The sequence below is a fragment of the Copadichromis virginalis genome, linkage group LG5, assembly GCF_057382275.1.
Source record: "Copadichromis virginalis isolate Kocher_CV1m ecotype Utaka linkage group LG5, C_Virginalis_male_GT1.1, whole genome shotgun sequence".
NCBI classification, from domain to species: domain Eukaryota; kingdom Metazoa; phylum Chordata; class Actinopteri; order Cichliformes; family Cichlidae; genus Copadichromis; species Copadichromis virginalis.
In genome coordinates, this window is record NC_140622.1 from 3,269,172 (window position 1) to 3,287,291 (window position 18,120).

At 38.8% G+C, this 18,120-nt stretch overlaps 3 protein-coding genes across 6 annotated transcripts in view; 2 read left to right on the forward strand and 1 right to left on the reverse strand.

Moving 5' to 3' along the window:
- Positions 1 to 4,769, reverse strand: part of LOC146708760 (calcium-dependent secretion activator 1-like) — a 344,830-nt gene extending 340,061 nt beyond the window's left edge. For all 4 annotated transcript variants that reach the window (XM_085455584.1, XM_085455583.1, XM_085455585.1 and 1 more), the window contains exon 1: positions 4,294 to 4,769. In XM_085455584.1, coding sequence (XP_085311710.1) covers positions 4,294 to 4,644 — 351 coding nt within the window. In that variant the 5' untranslated portion in view covers positions 4,645 to 4,769. The remainder of the gene's footprint in view (positions 1 to 4,293) is intronic.
- Positions 4,770 to 15,005: 10,236 nt separating this feature from the next.
- Positions 15,006 to 15,834, forward strand: LOC146708763 (G2/M phase-specific E3 ubiquitin-protein ligase-like). Its single transcript, XM_085457924.1, has 3 exons — positions 15,006 to 15,112; positions 15,314 to 15,403; positions 15,525 to 15,834. Exons 1-3 carry the CDS (start codon positions 15,006 to 15,008, stop codon positions 15,832 to 15,834), a joined length of 507 nt encoding a protein of 168 aa, XP_085314050.1.
- A 151-nt stretch (positions 15,835 to 15,985) lies between these two features.
- On the forward strand, positions 15,986 to 17,877 carry LOC146708764 (G2/M phase-specific E3 ubiquitin-protein ligase-like). The gene is made up of 4 exons (XM_085457925.1): positions 15,986 to 16,129; positions 16,421 to 16,590; positions 17,120 to 17,334; positions 17,434 to 17,877. The coding sequence occupies exons 1-4, from the start codon at positions 15,986 to 15,988 to the stop codon at positions 17,667 to 17,669; spliced, it is 765 nt and encodes a 254-aa protein (XP_085314051.1). The 3' UTR covers positions 17,670 to 17,877.
- Positions 17,878 to 18,120: the final 243 nt, after the last annotated feature.

Below are 18,120 nucleotides of genomic sequence, written 5' to 3' on the forward strand. Positions count from 1 at the left end.
ACTCAGCTCACTAGCTGCAACTACTCACATGGCTCTCTGGCACCAGAGCTCACCTTTCTCTGGGCTTAAATACCTTTAATTGCTGATGGAAAGCAGCTGTACAAAAAAAGGTGGCACCTAAGGCAGGAGAGCTGGTATGACACGCCCACACAGGCAACTTCAGGAGGAGGCCCTGCTAGGGCCGTAACAATTGGTCTATAATTAGTAAAAACTGCTGGGTCATCCCCTTTTTAATAGAGGGACAACAAAATCTGATTTCCATACTGAGGGAATTTCTTCCATTGTCATGGTCCCTGTTTCTGCTCAGCCGGCCCCACAAGGCTACATGTATTTTTGTTTTGCTCTCACTCTCTTTCCTTCGCCGCTCTGCCTGGGTGGAGCTCACATCCATAACCAGTTTGAGGGTGAAAATAGTTGAGAAAGGCTCTGCCACAAAATCAGCTGGGAGTTTCAAAAAGTAAGAATCTATTAAATCGGGTCCTGAAGGTTTTCTATGATCTAATACTTTAAGAGCTTCATAGACTTCCTGTACAAAGAAAGGAACAAAGTTAAATGGCTGACCAATGCACACCGGAAGGTTTGTGCAGGATTTTACAGAGACTGGATTCAGAGAGTCAAAGAGTCAGAAGATATAAAGTGCTTGTTAAAGCAATTCATAATCTCCTTCCTATCATAAACAGGAACTGAATCCTTAAAAAAAAATTGGTGAGCTTTTCCTACCTGAAAGAGACTTAATATTTTCCAGAACTTCTGTGGATTATTTAGGTTCTCAGACAGACAATAATAATATTCTGATTTAGATTTCTTAATAGAGGAAGTACATTTGTTTCTTAGTCATCTGAAAATAAGCCAATCATTGGGCTTTGGCCCAAGCCAGGTTATGTTGGATGTCGGCCAGCTCTGGGGAGAACCTGGGACTTTTTATGACCTTTTATCCTAAATCTCCCTAATGGGGCATGTTTACTCACAATTAGCATAAAACCATCCATAAAAACTGTCCTACATCAGGGATCAATCCTATTTTCTTCCAATCATAGTTTGACAAATCATGATAAAATGCTTGTTCATTAAACTGTCCTTTTAAAAATAATACCTGAGTGACCTTAGAGGCACCTTAGTGTTTCAAATAACAGCAACAACACAGTGGTCGCTTAAGTCATGGCAAAAGACACCCAAGGATGAAAATTTATGAGGAACATTTGTCAGAAGCTGGTCAATCAAGGTAGACTTTTCAGGGGGTTTTTGGCTGTCTTCACAGTATTCTAATTTTTTGAATTAGAATACTGTTTTCGTGGGTTTTATGAGCTGGAAGCCCACATTATATACAAATAAACAACTAAGTACTTGAAATCGTTTAAGTTGTGGGCCCTGAATCTATAATCAATGAAAGTTTAATGTTTTGAAAGGAATTGTGGAAATAAATAAACTTTTCCATGATATTCTAATTTCTTGGACAGGGTCTATAGTTTAGTCTGGAAAGGAAAAGCTTTAAAGAATGCAGAGCCTCTGTAAAGGCAGAACGAGGTCTATAGCAACAAACAGCTGTTAGATAAAGACCCTTTGCAATATTCAGAGCCAGAAATTCCATTTGCTTGCTAATGTATTCTGATAGAACTATTGTGGCATCAAATTTCAACTTAACATAAGCAGCAACACCACCACCTTTCTTAAGCCTATCTGTACGATAGATACTGTATCCAGCTATGCTAATATGTTCATCAGATATATATTTAGACAACCAAGTTTCAGAAATTAAAACAATATCCCCATCTGTTGATCAAACCCAAATCTTCACCATATCCATCTTGGGTAACAAACTGCGCACATTAAGATGAACAATCTTCAGCCCAGATGAGGATTTAAATTCAGATGGTGTCTGAGTACATTGCAGCTCAGGGCCCAGGTTAGGTTGCACATTACCAGATAAGAGCAGTAGTAAGACAGTCGGGAGTCTCTGCTTTGCAACATTACCTACTGAATTTGACTTGTGAAATGTTGAAACTAAGTAGAATAACTTGCAAGGTAATAATTCAAAACAAGACGGTTTTGAAGTTGAGCTAAATCTTTGTGTAGATCAAATGATAAATGCACGGCCTGTTCCAAATACATTGGTGATTGTACAGGATGTACAGCAGCGGTGATACATGTGGACCTGAGGACCTTCTCTTCTCTAAGAAGAGTCATATACAGATCCAATATTGGATTTTAAAAAATGAGGATATTACAAGTAAGCTTTAAATTTCTATATTTACAAATGTCACTGAGCAGTCCTTCAATTCAAATATAATCTGTCATCTTCCTCAACTACAGCAGCTATACCTTTAGCTAGCAGAGACAAACTGAGTGTAGTTTGACAAACTACACTTAGATTGTGTTTGTTTGCAGATATTTGTTTATCCAATCAAAAAGTTACATTTGAAATTACCTGCCACTTAAAAAATGCTACTTCCTTGTTGTTGTGATGCTGGTGGAAAAGCAATGACAACATACAGACATCTGCATGAAAAATGCAATTCCAGACTGTTCCGGCCCACTTTAACCCCTGAGTTGAAGAGGGACATTAATTAAAAAATTTTGCCTCTTTCACCTCTTCCTATGCAATAAGCACCAATGATGGATACACTGATAGGATTAACTTTCATAGATTTTCTTGTTCCCTCCAATTGGTGCTGAAATCGGTTTGAAGTTTGAAGGCGCACACTAATGTAAGGCAAATACCTCTGCAATGAAACTTAAAACAACAAGCCTGTTTTTGAAAATGTGAGGAGTAGAAAGTGTAGATATTTGTGTAAGAAATGTCAGGAAGGATCGCTTAGAACAGTGGTTCTTAACCTGGGTTCGATCGAACCCTAGGGGTTCGGTGAGTCGGTCTCAGGGGTTCGGCAGAGCCTCCGCCATGACATGCATGGCTCATTTTGTGCACCAGTAAAAAAAATCACATTTTATTTTTAACTAAAGAGGGGTTCATATGAAGCTGGTGGGGTTCGGTACCTCCAACAAGGTTAAGAACCACTGGCTTAGAATAAAGGCCATGAGAACAATAGAAAAGATGTGAATGCCACTAAAATTGAAGCAGTGTCCCCCAAAGGATGCCACCAAGGACCAGTCCAACAACAGATAGAGCTCAACACACTCAGCATTTTTCAGTTGTCTAGCTCACCAACTTCTGGTGGAAATATCCTTGTTTATACACTAAACAGGAACTATCTGTGTTTGCAGTTCTAAGGGTCTTTATGTCTGCTTTCTGACTGTTTTATCAAAACTTACTGGTGTAAACAAGGTTCATGCTCAGAGGTATGTTCTCACCAAATGCCTTTTACTACGAGTACAGACCACTGAGGTTATGTCAGTAAGATTTAAACTCTCAAGCTCTTCATTTTTCATTTTTTAAATAAGCAGTGTTGCCACTTTTCAGCTGCACTTTGACTAAATTTGTCTTGAAGTGTGTGATTTTATGCAGTTATTTAAATATTTATTGCAAATCCACTTTTCACCATTCCTACCAGCATCTGGAATAAACACTTTTGTCTCCAGTGTGTCTGTGGACATAGTCAGAATGTTGCTAAAAGCCTGTATTATCAACATGCAACACAAGGGGTATGTCTACCTCCATTCTATTATGCACTACCAGCTCTGGCACTACCCACATAGCTTTATCACAAATAAATTGGTATTACCTTGTAAATGTAAATGCAGATTGGGAAAAAAATTGCAGACAGGAGATGTCACAGAGATTGGAGCAGATTTTCCTGCATTAAATTGTTCGTATCACCATGTTGTTAAAGAAGAAGAATATTGATGCCAAGAGGCACCTCACACAACAGATAGGAAGAAAATCAATGCTCTTACTTTTTCCTCCTCTCTCTCTCCTCTCTCTCTGTCACTCTTGTTTATCTTTCCTCGATTTGGATTTAATGCACTCCGTTGTTTTTAAAAACTGTCTTGCTACTTTCTAATGCAATTTAGCTTAGCAATCGTCATTTCAGCACCAGTGTAAAGATAAAAAAAAGGATTTGCTGCGATTTAATGTTCAATCAAAAAGAGATATGTGGTTTGAGCTTGTGGAACTGGTTCCATGTTTCTGGTAAACTGGTGAGGAAAATGTCGGCCTAATATGTGAAGGGATTCACTTAAGACTGTCGGGCTAAGCAACTGATTTCTGCTTTCAGGTAACCAGCCTTGATTGAAGCAACAGATGGTATCATTTATCTCGTAGATGACACAAGTGCAACATGGATTTCAATCACAGCTTTGAAGCTAGGTTTGGGTCAATCCTGTTCATTGCTCCCCTACCTTCTGCTGCCTCCTGGCCATATCAGTCGGTTGTTTCGCGTTAAATGGATATGCGATGCAGCGCATCACAAACACATACAGCTGGAGTCTCTTTTTCCTCTCTTCCTCATCTCGCTGCATCTTTTCCAGGTCCTCCTTTTCCTTGTCGCTGCCAACCGACGGGCTCGGGCTTGACGGTCGACCACGGCCGCTCCCGCCACCCCGTGACTGGAGCCCTCCGTTGGCTTGGCCGTCGGCGGCTCGGCCCGGTGACAATCGGGCTCCCCCGATGTTCTTCGGGGCCGCCACTTCTTTGTGCTCCACCTGCAGTATCTCTTCCCCTTCCTCCTCGCTTGAAGACGGGTCCAACATGCTGCGGTAGCTTAGATGAAGACTCTACCTGTTGCAATTGAAAAACTGCGAGAGCAGAAAACAGAAAGACGCCTTGAATGTACTAAAGCTGACCGATGAGCCCTCAGATTGTTCTTTGTCAAGAAAAAAACTGCTGCCACAGTTCCAAGCTCATCGCAAAAAAAAATAAAGTGTTATAAACACAAAGTAGCCCTGTGGTTTCGAAGCCTTTCAACTCTCACAGTCAGTGGCACATAGGAGGAATTAATGACGGGAGCAAATCTAAAGGGGAGGTGTCGCAGAGAGGTAACGCTGATGCGTTGGTGCGCTGCTGCTCGGAGAAAGAGGCAGGGCTCGGAGCTGACCATAGTACTGAAACATGATACCAGCTGCTCTGGGATCAGTTTAATCAAGCTGCGAGCACAACAGATAAAGGGCCACCTCCAGAAAAGCCGAAAGAGGACAGCGCTAGACCGGAATCAAAACAGCTTTCTTTAAAAAAAAAAAAAAAAAAAAAAGCTTTATTACTGGTTTAAAACAATCCAACAACAAGATCGTAAGCCTGCTTCATGTCCTCCTCGTGTCTGCGTAGGTTCCATCCAGGCACTCTGGCAGTCATGTATAGAGTTAGGTTAACTGGCGAGTCCAAACTGACCACAGGTGAGAATGCGAGGGTTATCCGCTTATCCGTTTCTGTGTATTTGCACTGTGACAGATTCGTCATCTATCCAAGGTGTACTCCGCCACGCGCCCAATAACAATGCGTCTGTTTATTTATATATACACAACGCACTATGTAATTTACGTTCTTCTTGTTACTAGTATTCTTGTTCTGTGTTTTGGTTTGTTTGTTTTGTCTTGTCTTATTTAGCTTTTCCAGTTCTTTCTGTCTTATCTGCTCAAATTTGGGGTTGTTTAAAATGCCTGTTTTGGAAGGATAACACGTTTTTGTTTAATACAACATGATATTTCAGCTGTGTTAATATGATGAGTAAGTCTGTTAGCATTTTAGCTTTTCTGACTGTTCTTTTCCCACTTGTTTTGCATTTGGTTGGCTCTTCTACTGGTAGCATGGGGCTATAACTGGACCCTACACTGGCTATAACAGGACTCTACAGTGGTGGCACAGATGGTCCAAGTCACACATTGATGGCACAATAAAGAAGGTTTGCTGTGTCTCCCAGCACAGTCTCAAGAGCATGGAGGAAAGTCCAGGAGCCAGTGTCTCTAGGAGAGCTACAGGGGGCTGTAGAAGGACCTTAAACCACGAGGAGGACCAGTTTCTGCTCCTTTGTGCAAGGAGAAACGGGATGCACACTGCCAGAGCCCTACAAAACTTGTTAATTAGACAAAAGTCTAATAAACAGGTTGACCAGTGGCAGGCTCAGCCAGCACATTTAAGAAGCATTTATGAGAAATCACTTGGTTCACTGAATGTAATACATTTATCCAGGTGTTTTCCTACAACTCCATCTTGATTTTTTGTGTTTATATTTTTAAAGACAGACAGTGTGGAGTCCATGTACTCTAAAAACAGATTATATATGAATATACAGAAGATTTCTGGTTTCCATTTTGTAGCCTTTGACTTTAAGAGGACTTCTATCGCACGCAGGCAAACAGTCCACTTGAAGACCAAAATCACATCAAAACAACATTTATTTTATAACAGTAATTTGGCCTTTAATTAGCTCATACTATATAGTCAGGTTTTTTTTCTTTTTTTTGGGGGGGGGGGGGTGATTAGCATTCAAATCTCTCAGTTAATATAGAAGAAAGATTTACCACAAAGCAAGAAAGTATGAGATGAGTCTAATCAAAAAGGTATTGGCTGAAGCACATGCCACATCATTTAGCAAGCAGCTCATTTACACAGGGTTTGAAGCAAAGGAGCAAAATAAAACAATAAAAACACAAACACTTCCATCTTAGATAAGTAAATACATTAAATTTCATAAGAACAGTCCAAGAAAAACAACCAAGAGTTTCAGTATTGTCATTTTAACTCTTCTTCATTCTTGATTTATATATTTTTCTAATGCTCCAGTTTTTAACATTTTTAAACGAGGAAAATGAGCTACATCTTTTTAAATTACTGTCATAACTATTCAACAAGTTAATATCTCTGCTTTTTGTTTGTTTTTATCTTGTTTTCTTTTTTAAATCTGTTCCCCTCAAATCATATCGACTCTCTCTGACTTCAAACTGCTTCTGAGCACTGCAGCAAATCATTGTGTGGATGCCTCAAAGGGCATCCACACTATTGAGTTCCTGTTTCTCTTTATACTTTATTATTGTGTGGATGCTTTAAGCATCCACACTATTGAGTTCCTGTTTCTCTTTATTGTGTGGATGCTTTAAGCATCCACACTATTGAGTTCCTTCTTGGTGTTTCCGTACACTTTTCGCCGTGGATCTACTTCCACAATTTTTTTTGCTATTTTCACCGTTCAAATTTTAAACTATTCTGCTATTTCTGCTAATGACGGCTATGTCTTTTGGTATTTTTCACTATTATACTTTTTAAAATATTAAGCTTTTTTCCTTTAATTTGAAATGAATGGGAAACTTCTGCAATTCTGCTAAAATTTGCTTGTTTTTGAAACTTAACTACTTCCTCATATTTTCACATAGAGCAACCATTCAAACTTTAAAATGTTCTCAAATTATTGGGCTATTCAGGTATAAATCAGCTTTTTCAAATCTTTTACTGTTTTACTTTTATGCCTCTTAAAGTTTTGAGTTGCAAAATTGTGATTTTTCACAAAATACATGCGTCGTTATGGTTGCTATGGTTGCTTTCTTCACTACCAGACACACTGGACCCACTACAGTTCGCTTACCGTCCAAATCGTTCCACAGACGATGCCATCTCTCATCTCCTCCACACATCACTCACTCACTTGGACACTAGAAGGGGGAATTATGTTAAAATGCTCTTCATAGACTACAGCTCTGCATTTAATACCATAATTCCCTCCACACTCACCACCAAGCTGGAGCATCTGGGACTCAGCTCATCTATGTGTCAGTGGATCTCCAACTTCCTAACTGGCAGACCACAGGCAGTAAGGATGGGCGGACATGTCTCAGCCTCCACCACTCTCAGCACTGGAGCCCCCCAGGGGTGTGTCCTGAGCCCCCTGCTGTACTCTTTGTACACATATGACTGTGTGGCCATTACCAGCTCCACCACCATCATCAAGTTTGCTGACGACACCGTCGTGGTGGGCCTGATCTCTGATAACAACGAGACGGCCTACCTGAAGGAGATTAGGAATCTGGAGAACTGGTGCCAGAGGAACAACCTCCTTCTAAACGTCAGTAAGACAAAGGAGCTGATAGTGGACTTCAGCACTAAGCAGGAGAGGAACTACCAGACCCCCGTCATCAACGAGTGCCCAGTGGAGAGAGTGGACAGCTTCAAATACCTCGGAGTTCACATCACGCAGGACCTGTCATGGTCCTGTCACATCAACACCGTGGTGAAAAAGGCCCGCCAGCGTCTCTACCACCTCAGACGCTTGAGAGACTTCCAACTGCCCTCCAAGGTGCTCAGGAACTTTTACTCGTGCACCATAGAGAGCATCCTGACGGGAAACATCTTAACCTGGTTCGGGAACAGCACCATGCAGGACAGACGAGCTCTACAGAGGGTTGTGCGATCAGCTGAGCGCACCATCCGCTCCGAGCTCCCTGACCTGCACTCAATCTACAGCAGGCGGTGCTGGACCAAGGCCAGGAAGATCGTGAAGGACCTCAGCCATCCCAACAACAGACTGTTCTCTCTGCTGAGGTCAGGAAAGCGATTCCGCTCCCTGAAGACCAACACAGAGAGACTGAGGAGGAGCTTCTTCCCACAGGCGATACGGTCTCTCAATCACACCACCACACAGTCCTGACCCACACATACAGTTCTTACACACACACTGGAATTTCTGGACATTGTTTTCACTTCATTACTTAAATCACGCTGCTGTTATTGTGTATATATTTATTTATATTTCTTCATACATTCTTATATAGTTCTATATTGTGTATTTTGTTGTACAGTTATTTTATTTTCAACTTTAATTTATATATTTTATCTTATTCTCCCAGTTAAATTTACCCTTCATTCTAATTTGTGTTGTACAGTTATTTCATTTTTAACCTTAATTTATATTTTATTCCTTCCTAGTTAAATTTACCCTTTTTAATTTTTCATATTTATTTCCTATCTTATTCATAGCCTTTTCCTTTTTTGTTTTCTTTAGGTCACGAGCAGTTGTCCAAGCATTTCACTACATATCGTACTGTGTATGACTGTGTACGTGACAAATAAAATTTGAATTTGAATTTGAATTTATGCACTTGGCTTCCAGTGTGCCACTGAAGGTTTTGCAGTCTTCTCTTAATGTCCAAACAACTTCTTGCTACTTGCTCAATTTTCACTCAACTTCCACAAATTATACATCAAAACGTAGGTATTTTTGCTGGCTTTCAGAAAGTGTCACTATTGTTGTGGGATTCAGAGAATTTTGGCAAATCTCCTCAGACCAACAGAAAGTCGGAAAACTCTCCATATAAAGTCAATGGGGAGTTTGTTCAAAATCACTGCTTGATTTCTGTAATGAGAGGCATATTTGAATCGTCATATCTCCTTAACGAAGCAAAGTTAAGACATGAGGCTTGTCCCGGTATATCTTCAGACACTCCTGACGCTCACAATTCAAGAATTTCTTTCTCACCTATTACCGTTCTGAAATGAGTTGGACTTGTTTGAGGGTAGGAAATTCGTCCGTCGCTCAGATTTCTTCAGATTTCAAACTGTGGAAATGAACCACTTTTTTCTCTCGTCATAACTTTTTGTTGGATTTCCACAGAGACCTGAAAATTTCCATGACTGTTCACCAAAGCCTGCTGTCTCTTACGGTGAAAGAATGATATCGATACTCCAAATAGATTTAGAGTTACAAAGCGTTGTTTGAGGGCAAGTCAAGGCAGTTTTTGCTTCGCTCTGCTCAGTTATGGTGCATTAGAAGTCAAATATCTTTAATAATTCATATTTTAATGATAAATTGTCAACACTGGAAGATTCCATCATCTCTTCTAAACAAAACGGTGTAAGAATGACCGTTCTAGCCCCTACGGTTAGGAAATTATGGTCATTTGTTTGAGGGGAGTCCTCACTATGAGAAATAGACTGCAATAATCCTGTGCCTCTCTGTGCTGCGTGTGTAAATAGATGCACCTGTTTTGGCGGGAAAAAGTGCACAGGCTCTCTGATTGGTGGATTCAAATTCAGCAGCTCCCAGGCTGACCTAGAAACTTACTCCTCTCTCTCCCTGTGTGTGTGTGTGTGTGTGTGTGTGTGTGTGTGTGTGTGTGTGTGTGTGTGTGTGTGTGTGTGTGACAGAGAGAGAGAGAGAGAGAGAGAGAGAGAGAGAGAGAGAAAGGCTTTTAATGGGATGATCTCATTCTAAGATTCAAATTCAATATATTTAGACTGGGTGACTGAATTGGATCTTGTGTGTGTGTCTCTCTGTGCATGTGTGTTTCCTTATGTGTACATATTTCTGATTGTGTGGCTGTTGTATATATTTTTTGCTGATTTTTTTCATTTAACAAGTATATTTGAGGGACCCTCAGCATGTTCAGCATTTTTTCAGCTGTCCATTTTGCTTTTCCGATTTTTCTGTTTAACTTATTACTATTGTGCTAAATCATACTATTTCTGCTTTTAATAGGATTTGTGCTTAATATAGTATTTCTGCTTTTTATAGGATTTGTGCTTAATATACTAGTTCAGCTTTTTATAGGATTTGTACGGTGGCCCTGAAGTGCAAATCACACCAACAAATTGCTAAACACAACAACAAAATCGAGAAACAAAAAAACAAATGGAGAATCACAAAAACAAAACTGAGAATCACAAAAACAAAATTGAGAAGCACAAAAACAAAATTGAGAAGCACAAAAACAAAACTGAGAATCACAAAAACAAATCAAGAAGCACAAAAACAAAAGAAGAATCACAAAAACAAATCAAGAAGCACAAAAACAAAAGAAGAATCACAAAAACAAATTAAGAAGCACAAAAACAAAAGAAGAATCACAAAAACAAATCGAGAAGAACAAAAACAAAAGAAGAATCACAAAAACAAATTAAGAAGCACAAAAACAAAAGAAGAATCACAAAAACAAATCAAGAAGCACAAAAACAAAAGAAGAATCACAAAAACAAATTAAGAAGCACAAAAACAAAAGAAGAATCACAAAAACAGATCAAGAAGCACAAAAACAAAAGAAGAATCACAAAAACAGATCAAGAAGCACAAAAACAAAAGAAGAATCACAAAAACAGATCAAGAAGCACAAAAACAAAAGAAGAATCACAAAAACAAATTAAGAAGCACAAAAACAAAAGAAGAATCACAAAAACAAATTGAGAAGCACAATTACATTAAGAAAACCGGAAAGGGTAGGTACCAGTCGGCAACAGGAGACATCACTGATTGGATGTCCGATCTGTTCGTCTTTGGAACCGGAAGTTACTCTGCCTGTGGCGCATTTCGTTTGAAGAAGAACGGCGGAATGTTTTGTCCTAGCTGTGGGAAAAAGCTGGTTGAGGAGTCGCCGAACTTTTGCAGCGGCTGTGGCGAGAGGCTTTATCACGCATCTTGCATCGGAGACACTTCACTCCCATTGAGTAAGTTAATAAGCATAATAAAATGTTTGTTATTTATTGATTTATTAGCCTAGCGTTAGCTGTTTCCAGCCCATAGCAGACCAGAGGGCTGTTCCACTAAGCGAGCTCAGAAAATCGAGGCTCATTTGAAAATGCACGCAGCTGTCAAAATGACTGCTCAAGACCTTTCTAGTAGTGAAGGTTTGAGGGCAGTTCTAGTGTTAACAAACCTCGCAGCTAGGGTGCCACGGACCAGACTTGTCCACAAGCATATTGCATAATGAATGAGCAGAAAGACTGCAGGTTAGCCTCGTTCCTGGAACCGAATTTGGGGCAATCGAGCCTGGATTTTCAGAGTGAGCCTGGCTTTTGGGATTAGCTTGCTTCGTGGAACAGTCCTCTGAGCATTTCCACAACTGAAACGATGATAAATTAGTTCATTTATTATGTTTGGTTAACTTTAGGAACTAACCCTATTATGTGTCTATACATTAAAACTTACTGGTGTAGAATTGTATTGGTCAATAGTATCAGTTGCATTGTCATTCCTTGGTAGAAATTTTCTAGTGAGATTATTCAGTGTTGTCCTTATTTGCGTGTTGTGTGGACAATGGAATGTTACATGAATGAATGTCTTTAATGTGTGACATTGTAGTACATTTTTCCTTTGTTTCCCTTTAGCATCACAGACTACCTCAAACTGCCCGACTCCAACCTTCAGCACCTTCATAGAATACAGAAAAAAGAAAAATGAAGAGAGGCAAAAGTTTTCTGAAGGGAGGAAGGGCTTAAAGAAAAAGGAAAAAAGAAAGGTTCAGGTAGTTTGGCTAGCTCAGTCTGAAAACAAGTTGAGGTTAATTTTCTAATGACATTCTTTTGTTATTCCTTAGGGGAGTTGTGTAAAAAATGTTCAGTGTAGTAAAGCTATCCAGAATAAGAACAATTGTTTACGAGTAATTGTACATTTAGGTTGTCAGGAAGATCCCTCTTTAGCAGTTAATAAATATTCAAGTTTGAATAGATCTGCTTAGAGTCATATTAGTATCTACTTGGCCCATTGTTCATGTGTTTTTCCTTACAGATAAATGTCGGCTTGATGACCATAAAAAAGGGTGGTTTGAAGCCATACCGTGGAAAAACTATTTTCCTAACAACAGACCCTGACGCTACTGCCACAAGTCTGCTCAATCAAGCTGTTAAAAAAATGAAGGACTTTAACAAAGATCTAAAAGATGGACCTTTCCTTCTTCTGTATCCGGATGGCACTGAGGTCATTACTGTCCCTGGAACACAAAGACCATTTACACTTGAGGCTTATAAGGCTGAAGTTGGCAAGCCTTATCAAAGAATCACTGTTTTCATCTGCTTGAAGAGTGACTTTGAAGATGGTAAGCTGCTAATGTTTGTTTTGATTTTGACACACATTCCCTTAGTTTCAACAACTGCTAATTTTGAAATTGTAAAATGATAACATTACGCATAAAGCACGCAAGTCAATAGCATACCTACATTAAAATGGTGAATGGCCTGTATTTGATATAGCAACTTCTAGGGTTCTACAACCCCCCCAAGACACTTCACAACAAAACCAGTCATTCACCCATACACATTCACACACTGCTGGTGATTAGCTACAATGTGGACACAACTGTCCTGGGACTCACTGACTGAAGCAAGGCTGCTGTACACAGATGCCACCTATCCCTCCCACTACCACCACCTGGCATGGAGGGTGAAGTGTCTTGCCCAAGGACACAACGACTGTGACAGACTGAGCAGGGCTCAAACCTTCAACCTTTTGATTACAGGGCGGGCTTTTAACTCCTCTGCCACCATTGCTGCCTAAATTAGCTTGTATATGTTATGTTTCTTCCTGGAAACATGAAATTCAGCCATTTTTGGATCTACTGAGTCATGATTTTTAAATGCTAACTTTATGCCTTTCGTATTAATCTATTATTCATGATCAAATAAAGTTTCATACATTAGTATGAATTTAGTTTGCTTAGCTTGATTTGTTTTCATGTTTTGTAGTTGGAGAAAACTCAGACTTGTCTGACTCTGACCCCGAGATTGTTATTAAAAGGCCCTCTGAGTTTGATCTTGCTGATACACTGGTAAGTACAATTTAAATTTTTTTTATAGAGTTTTCTTGTTGTTTAGCCACCACCATTTGCCTCAGTTCAGTAAAACAGTTAATAGTTATATGTGAAATACATTTTGTGTGTGTGTGCGTGCGTGCGTGCTCGCTCGCGTGCGTGCGTGTGTTTGTTTGTTTGTTTCAGCCATGGGAACTTCAACATGAAAGCAGTCCTTTACAGAAAGCGGCAGAATATGAGTAAGTGATATTTTAAGAACATGTAATCTTTTACTGTTTTTTGCCTAAACTTTTGTATTAATGAGATATACACTTTTGTCAAGGTTAAAGGTTCAAGGTTCTTTATTTGTCACATGCATAGTTATACAAGTATAACACACAGTCATTCATTCTGTATATGGTTTTTGGAACATGGACTACATAATACTTGTATTGCTTGTTTGTTAATCAAGATGCTTAAATATTTTCAAAGTGTCAATTAATATTTTCACAGTACACAACAATAATGCTTTTCTTTGTTCTCTAAGGAAGGGTGCTGGGGATCTTGTGCTTGCTAATGAAGTACAACAGGTAAAAAACTATTTTATTAGTAAAACAGTGCAGCAGACAATCTCCACCGCCTTTACTTTGCAATTAGATGACGATTCACTGTTTGCTTATTACATTCATTGTTATTATACAATGCATTTCACATCATCAATTTTCATACTATCAATAGATTATAACATCCACCCCTTAAAGGTACACTAAGTGAAATAATCACAAAGCAGTCTAATGTCTCAATCATGTTGGAAGGAAGGTTACATTGAAACTAACTGTGTATGACTCGTCTTTGTCATCTAGAATCTTCTGGCGCTGATCCGTAGCCATGAAACTCATGGAACGGGAGGAGGGAGAGTCACTCGTTTGTTTATAAAGATAGACTGTAGTACACAAATTTGACCACAGGATTTCTTATTTCATTCTTACTTACTGTACCTTTAGATAATCTATTGGGATAGGAAACCTAAGGTACATCCATCTACTTCCGGACCATGGGTCCCATACTGCTAAAAAAAATAGGACTCTATGAGCCAATAAAAATTATTTTCTGATCCCGTTTGATGTGTATAATGGATTTAAAATATGATGTCCGTGAAGTATATAAACACATTTTGATGCCAAAAAGTGCTTAAGCGACAGGTGGCAAAGGTTATTTTATGTTTTGTTTGAAAAGACGTGGCGAAATGTAAATGTTCGTCTCACAAAATTGACATCATCGAACCAGACACAGAGAAGAGGAAAAGCTTAGTTTTGTTTAGCGAGCTTCGAGAAAAGCTTCTGAGGCGACATCATATTTGCGACATCTGACTTGTAGTCATTTTAAGGACAAATTTTTACAAGCTAACAAATCTCAAATTACATTACAGACATAGTCGAAACACAATTATTTATTATTTAAATTGAAGTACAACATATGTGTGATTCAGAGAGTAAGGCAAAGCAGACCAGAAAATAACTTTTATAGCTCCATTCACTTCCATTCATTTTTCTTTTGTTCAGGGACCCACGAGCAGACCAGAAGGGGAGGAGACTTAGGCTCCCTATATTAAAATAATTATCAATTGGTCAAATATGAATTTTCATTCATCCTCTTTTCTGTATTTCCAGGTCATAGATTTGGAAGAAGAAAACGATACAGGCACTACTGAATGCCTCACTGTCGAGAGCTCCTGTTACAGGTGCGTTGTATCTTGAGTAATTATTCCAGAGGTTTGCACAAAATATATACACACAATTATTATAAATGTATGTAGTTTGACTCTTTTACATTTGATTCTTCAGAAAAATAAATAGTAGAATCGTTCTATAAAAGTGGAACTGCATGTTTATGCATTTGTATTTTTGCATCTACACTTTGTGTACATGTTTTCACTCTGCAGAAACTACACACAGCTGTTTGAACCGATTGTGATTGATGATGAAGATCCTACTCCTAACGAAGCCAAAGCTGAGCCCCCAGAAGAACCTGTGTTAGTAATTTAAACATTTGAATCCAATTAACCGCCATCTTGTTCTGTACAAGACATCATGCAATCATGAGAGAAGTATATACACCTTTAAAAAATAAGTTTCCCTTTTTTTTTTTTTTAGAGACACCAATTTGGAGGCACATGAAATTATTGCAAATTTGGCACTGGAACTTGACCACAAGAAGGTCAGCAGGTTCAATATATCAAGGTCAGCTGTATGGGATGGAGCTGTTAGAGGATTTCGACGCAGCACATACTCTGACAACTACGACATGTTCATCAAGTTTAATGATGATGCTGGCAGCTTTGAAGACGGTTTGGATACAGGTGGCCCGAGGCGTGAATTCCTCACACTTCTTATGGGCAGTCTGAGAAATCGCCCCATCTTTGATGGACCTCCAGAGAGCCGTTATCTTGTATATAATTCATGAGGTGGATGTTTTCTCCGTAATTATTACAATGGAAATTTTAATAAAAATTGGCTTATTTTTTTCATTAGCATATTTAATAGCAATTAACCATGATAATTATGTGCCCTGTATTACAGCTGCCAGGCAAGATGAGTACTTTTTAGCAGGAAAGATGATCGCTGTATCCATTGTGCATGGGGGACCAGCACCACATTTCCTCTCCAAGAACCTGGTCAACCACATCACAGGGAATCAGAGTTTCAGCGCCACTGTAGAAGATGTGCAAGATGAGGAGATCATAAAAGTTCTACATCAGGTAGAAAATTACCTAGGCTCAGGGAATGGGTTTACTTAGAAGACACTTGGGGCCAGTTTAAAAGATTAAATCAGGATAACAGTTATCCGTGTTGGATCATATCTTGAAAGTAGGTTCAAGGTAGATTCTGTAATCTGAAAGGACAGATTTCCACCTCCCAACAACACAAGTGAAATAACAAATTGATCATTTCTTTAATCCAATGTTTGAATGAATCGTAAAAGTAGTGAAAATTATTTTTGTTTTTCTTACAGTAAACCTTTTTTTTTTTTTTTTTTTTTTTTTTTATAGGTCCTGAAAGCTGAATCAGAGGAGTCTTTGCATAATCTTATTTTGCAAAACAGCACAATCTTCCAAACTGCTGGATGCCTCAGAAATGTCAAGCCTTGTGAGAAACAAGCATTTGTGGAGGAATACCTCAGATGGTACATCCTTGAAAGAAACCAAAGTGTCATACAACGGTAAACTCATTACTCCTTTTAAATTCAGGATGGCCAGTTGCTCATCACAGCAGCCACTGACATTTTCAGACCTTCAGATGTATATGAAAAAACTGATTCGGTAGCATCCGGTGATCTGATGAACAACAACTTAATTCCTGAGCCACTGTTGCACGCTATTAACCTTTTGACACTAGAACTCTAATTTAGTATACATTTATTGTTCACAATGACCCATAATAATCAGTCATGCAACATGATTAATTTTTCAGTTATTTATAAAAAGAGGTGATCCCTTTTTCGACACACTTGTTTATTCCAGTGTGAAAGCACTATTTTTTTTTTTAAATGCTGAAATCCCAATGAGCTCTTCTTTTTTTGCTGTCACAGTTAATTTATGAGCACTATTAATTATTTTTGTGTATGCATTTGAAATCTGTCCAAATTTATAATGAAAGATCTAGTAGGTAAAGTCATTTAAACACAATTTAGAAGACTGCAATAGTCATAGCTATAAACCAATTATTAGTTATTTGTCTATCCTTTGCAGATTTAAAGATGGACTGGAAAGTCTGAATTTTTTAAGTGCACTGCAAAAACATTCCAGTGTGCTGGCCCCACTCCTATGCTTCTCTGCAAAGGCCCTGACTGCTTCAGAACTGGAGAGCATGTTCAGACCAGATCTCAGCCCAGCAGGAAGCAACAAGCGGCATAAGGAGGTCCTAACACTTGGCTTTTGGGCAGATTATCTCCTTGATTGTGAAGGTTTGAATGGCCGTTTTTATTTGTTTATAGTTTTATGAAAGGAGAGGTAAGGAAATTCATTTTCTGTAATGTACTACAGTGTTTACTTTCTTCTTTCAGAGAAGGCAACAGCAGTGTGTCTGGAAGATTTGATGATGTTTGCTACAGGGCTGACGGCAGTTCCACCGGCAGGAATGACACCACCACCATGCATCCAGTTTTTAAGTGATTCGCCTTTTCCAGTTGCAAACACCTGTGCAAATACTCTGAAGCTACCCATCTGTGACTCATATGGCATCTTTAAGGCCAACATGGACTTTGGAATTCAAAATGCTCCAGGATTTGGATGTTCTTAAATCAGCAAGGTCATCAAGTTACAGTTACTGAGTTACCCTGTTAAGTAGTGTGCCAACGGCAGCTGAACCTAACACATTCATGTGATAAGCAACTTCCATATTGTTAAACATTTAGTTGTTTTTTCTTAATATTGTGTATGTTGGAAAAGTGACAGAAATGCTGGACACTATTTGTAAATGGTTTTATTAAAGAAAATTGTAAATGTTTCCTTGTGGTTAAATGTTAATATTTAAATTCATGCCAGTTGCTGTATATTATGAACAATATTATATTCAATTTAGCAAGAGGGAAAGGAAACACTACTAACATTAAAAAAAATGAAGGAAAAACAGAAGGGCTGGAGCACTCAAGTCCAAAGGTTTTATTAGGTGCAAAAAAAGGAAAGAAACTAACGTTTCAACACAGTGTGTGTCTTCGTCAGAGTAACTCTGACAAATGTCATTACAAACT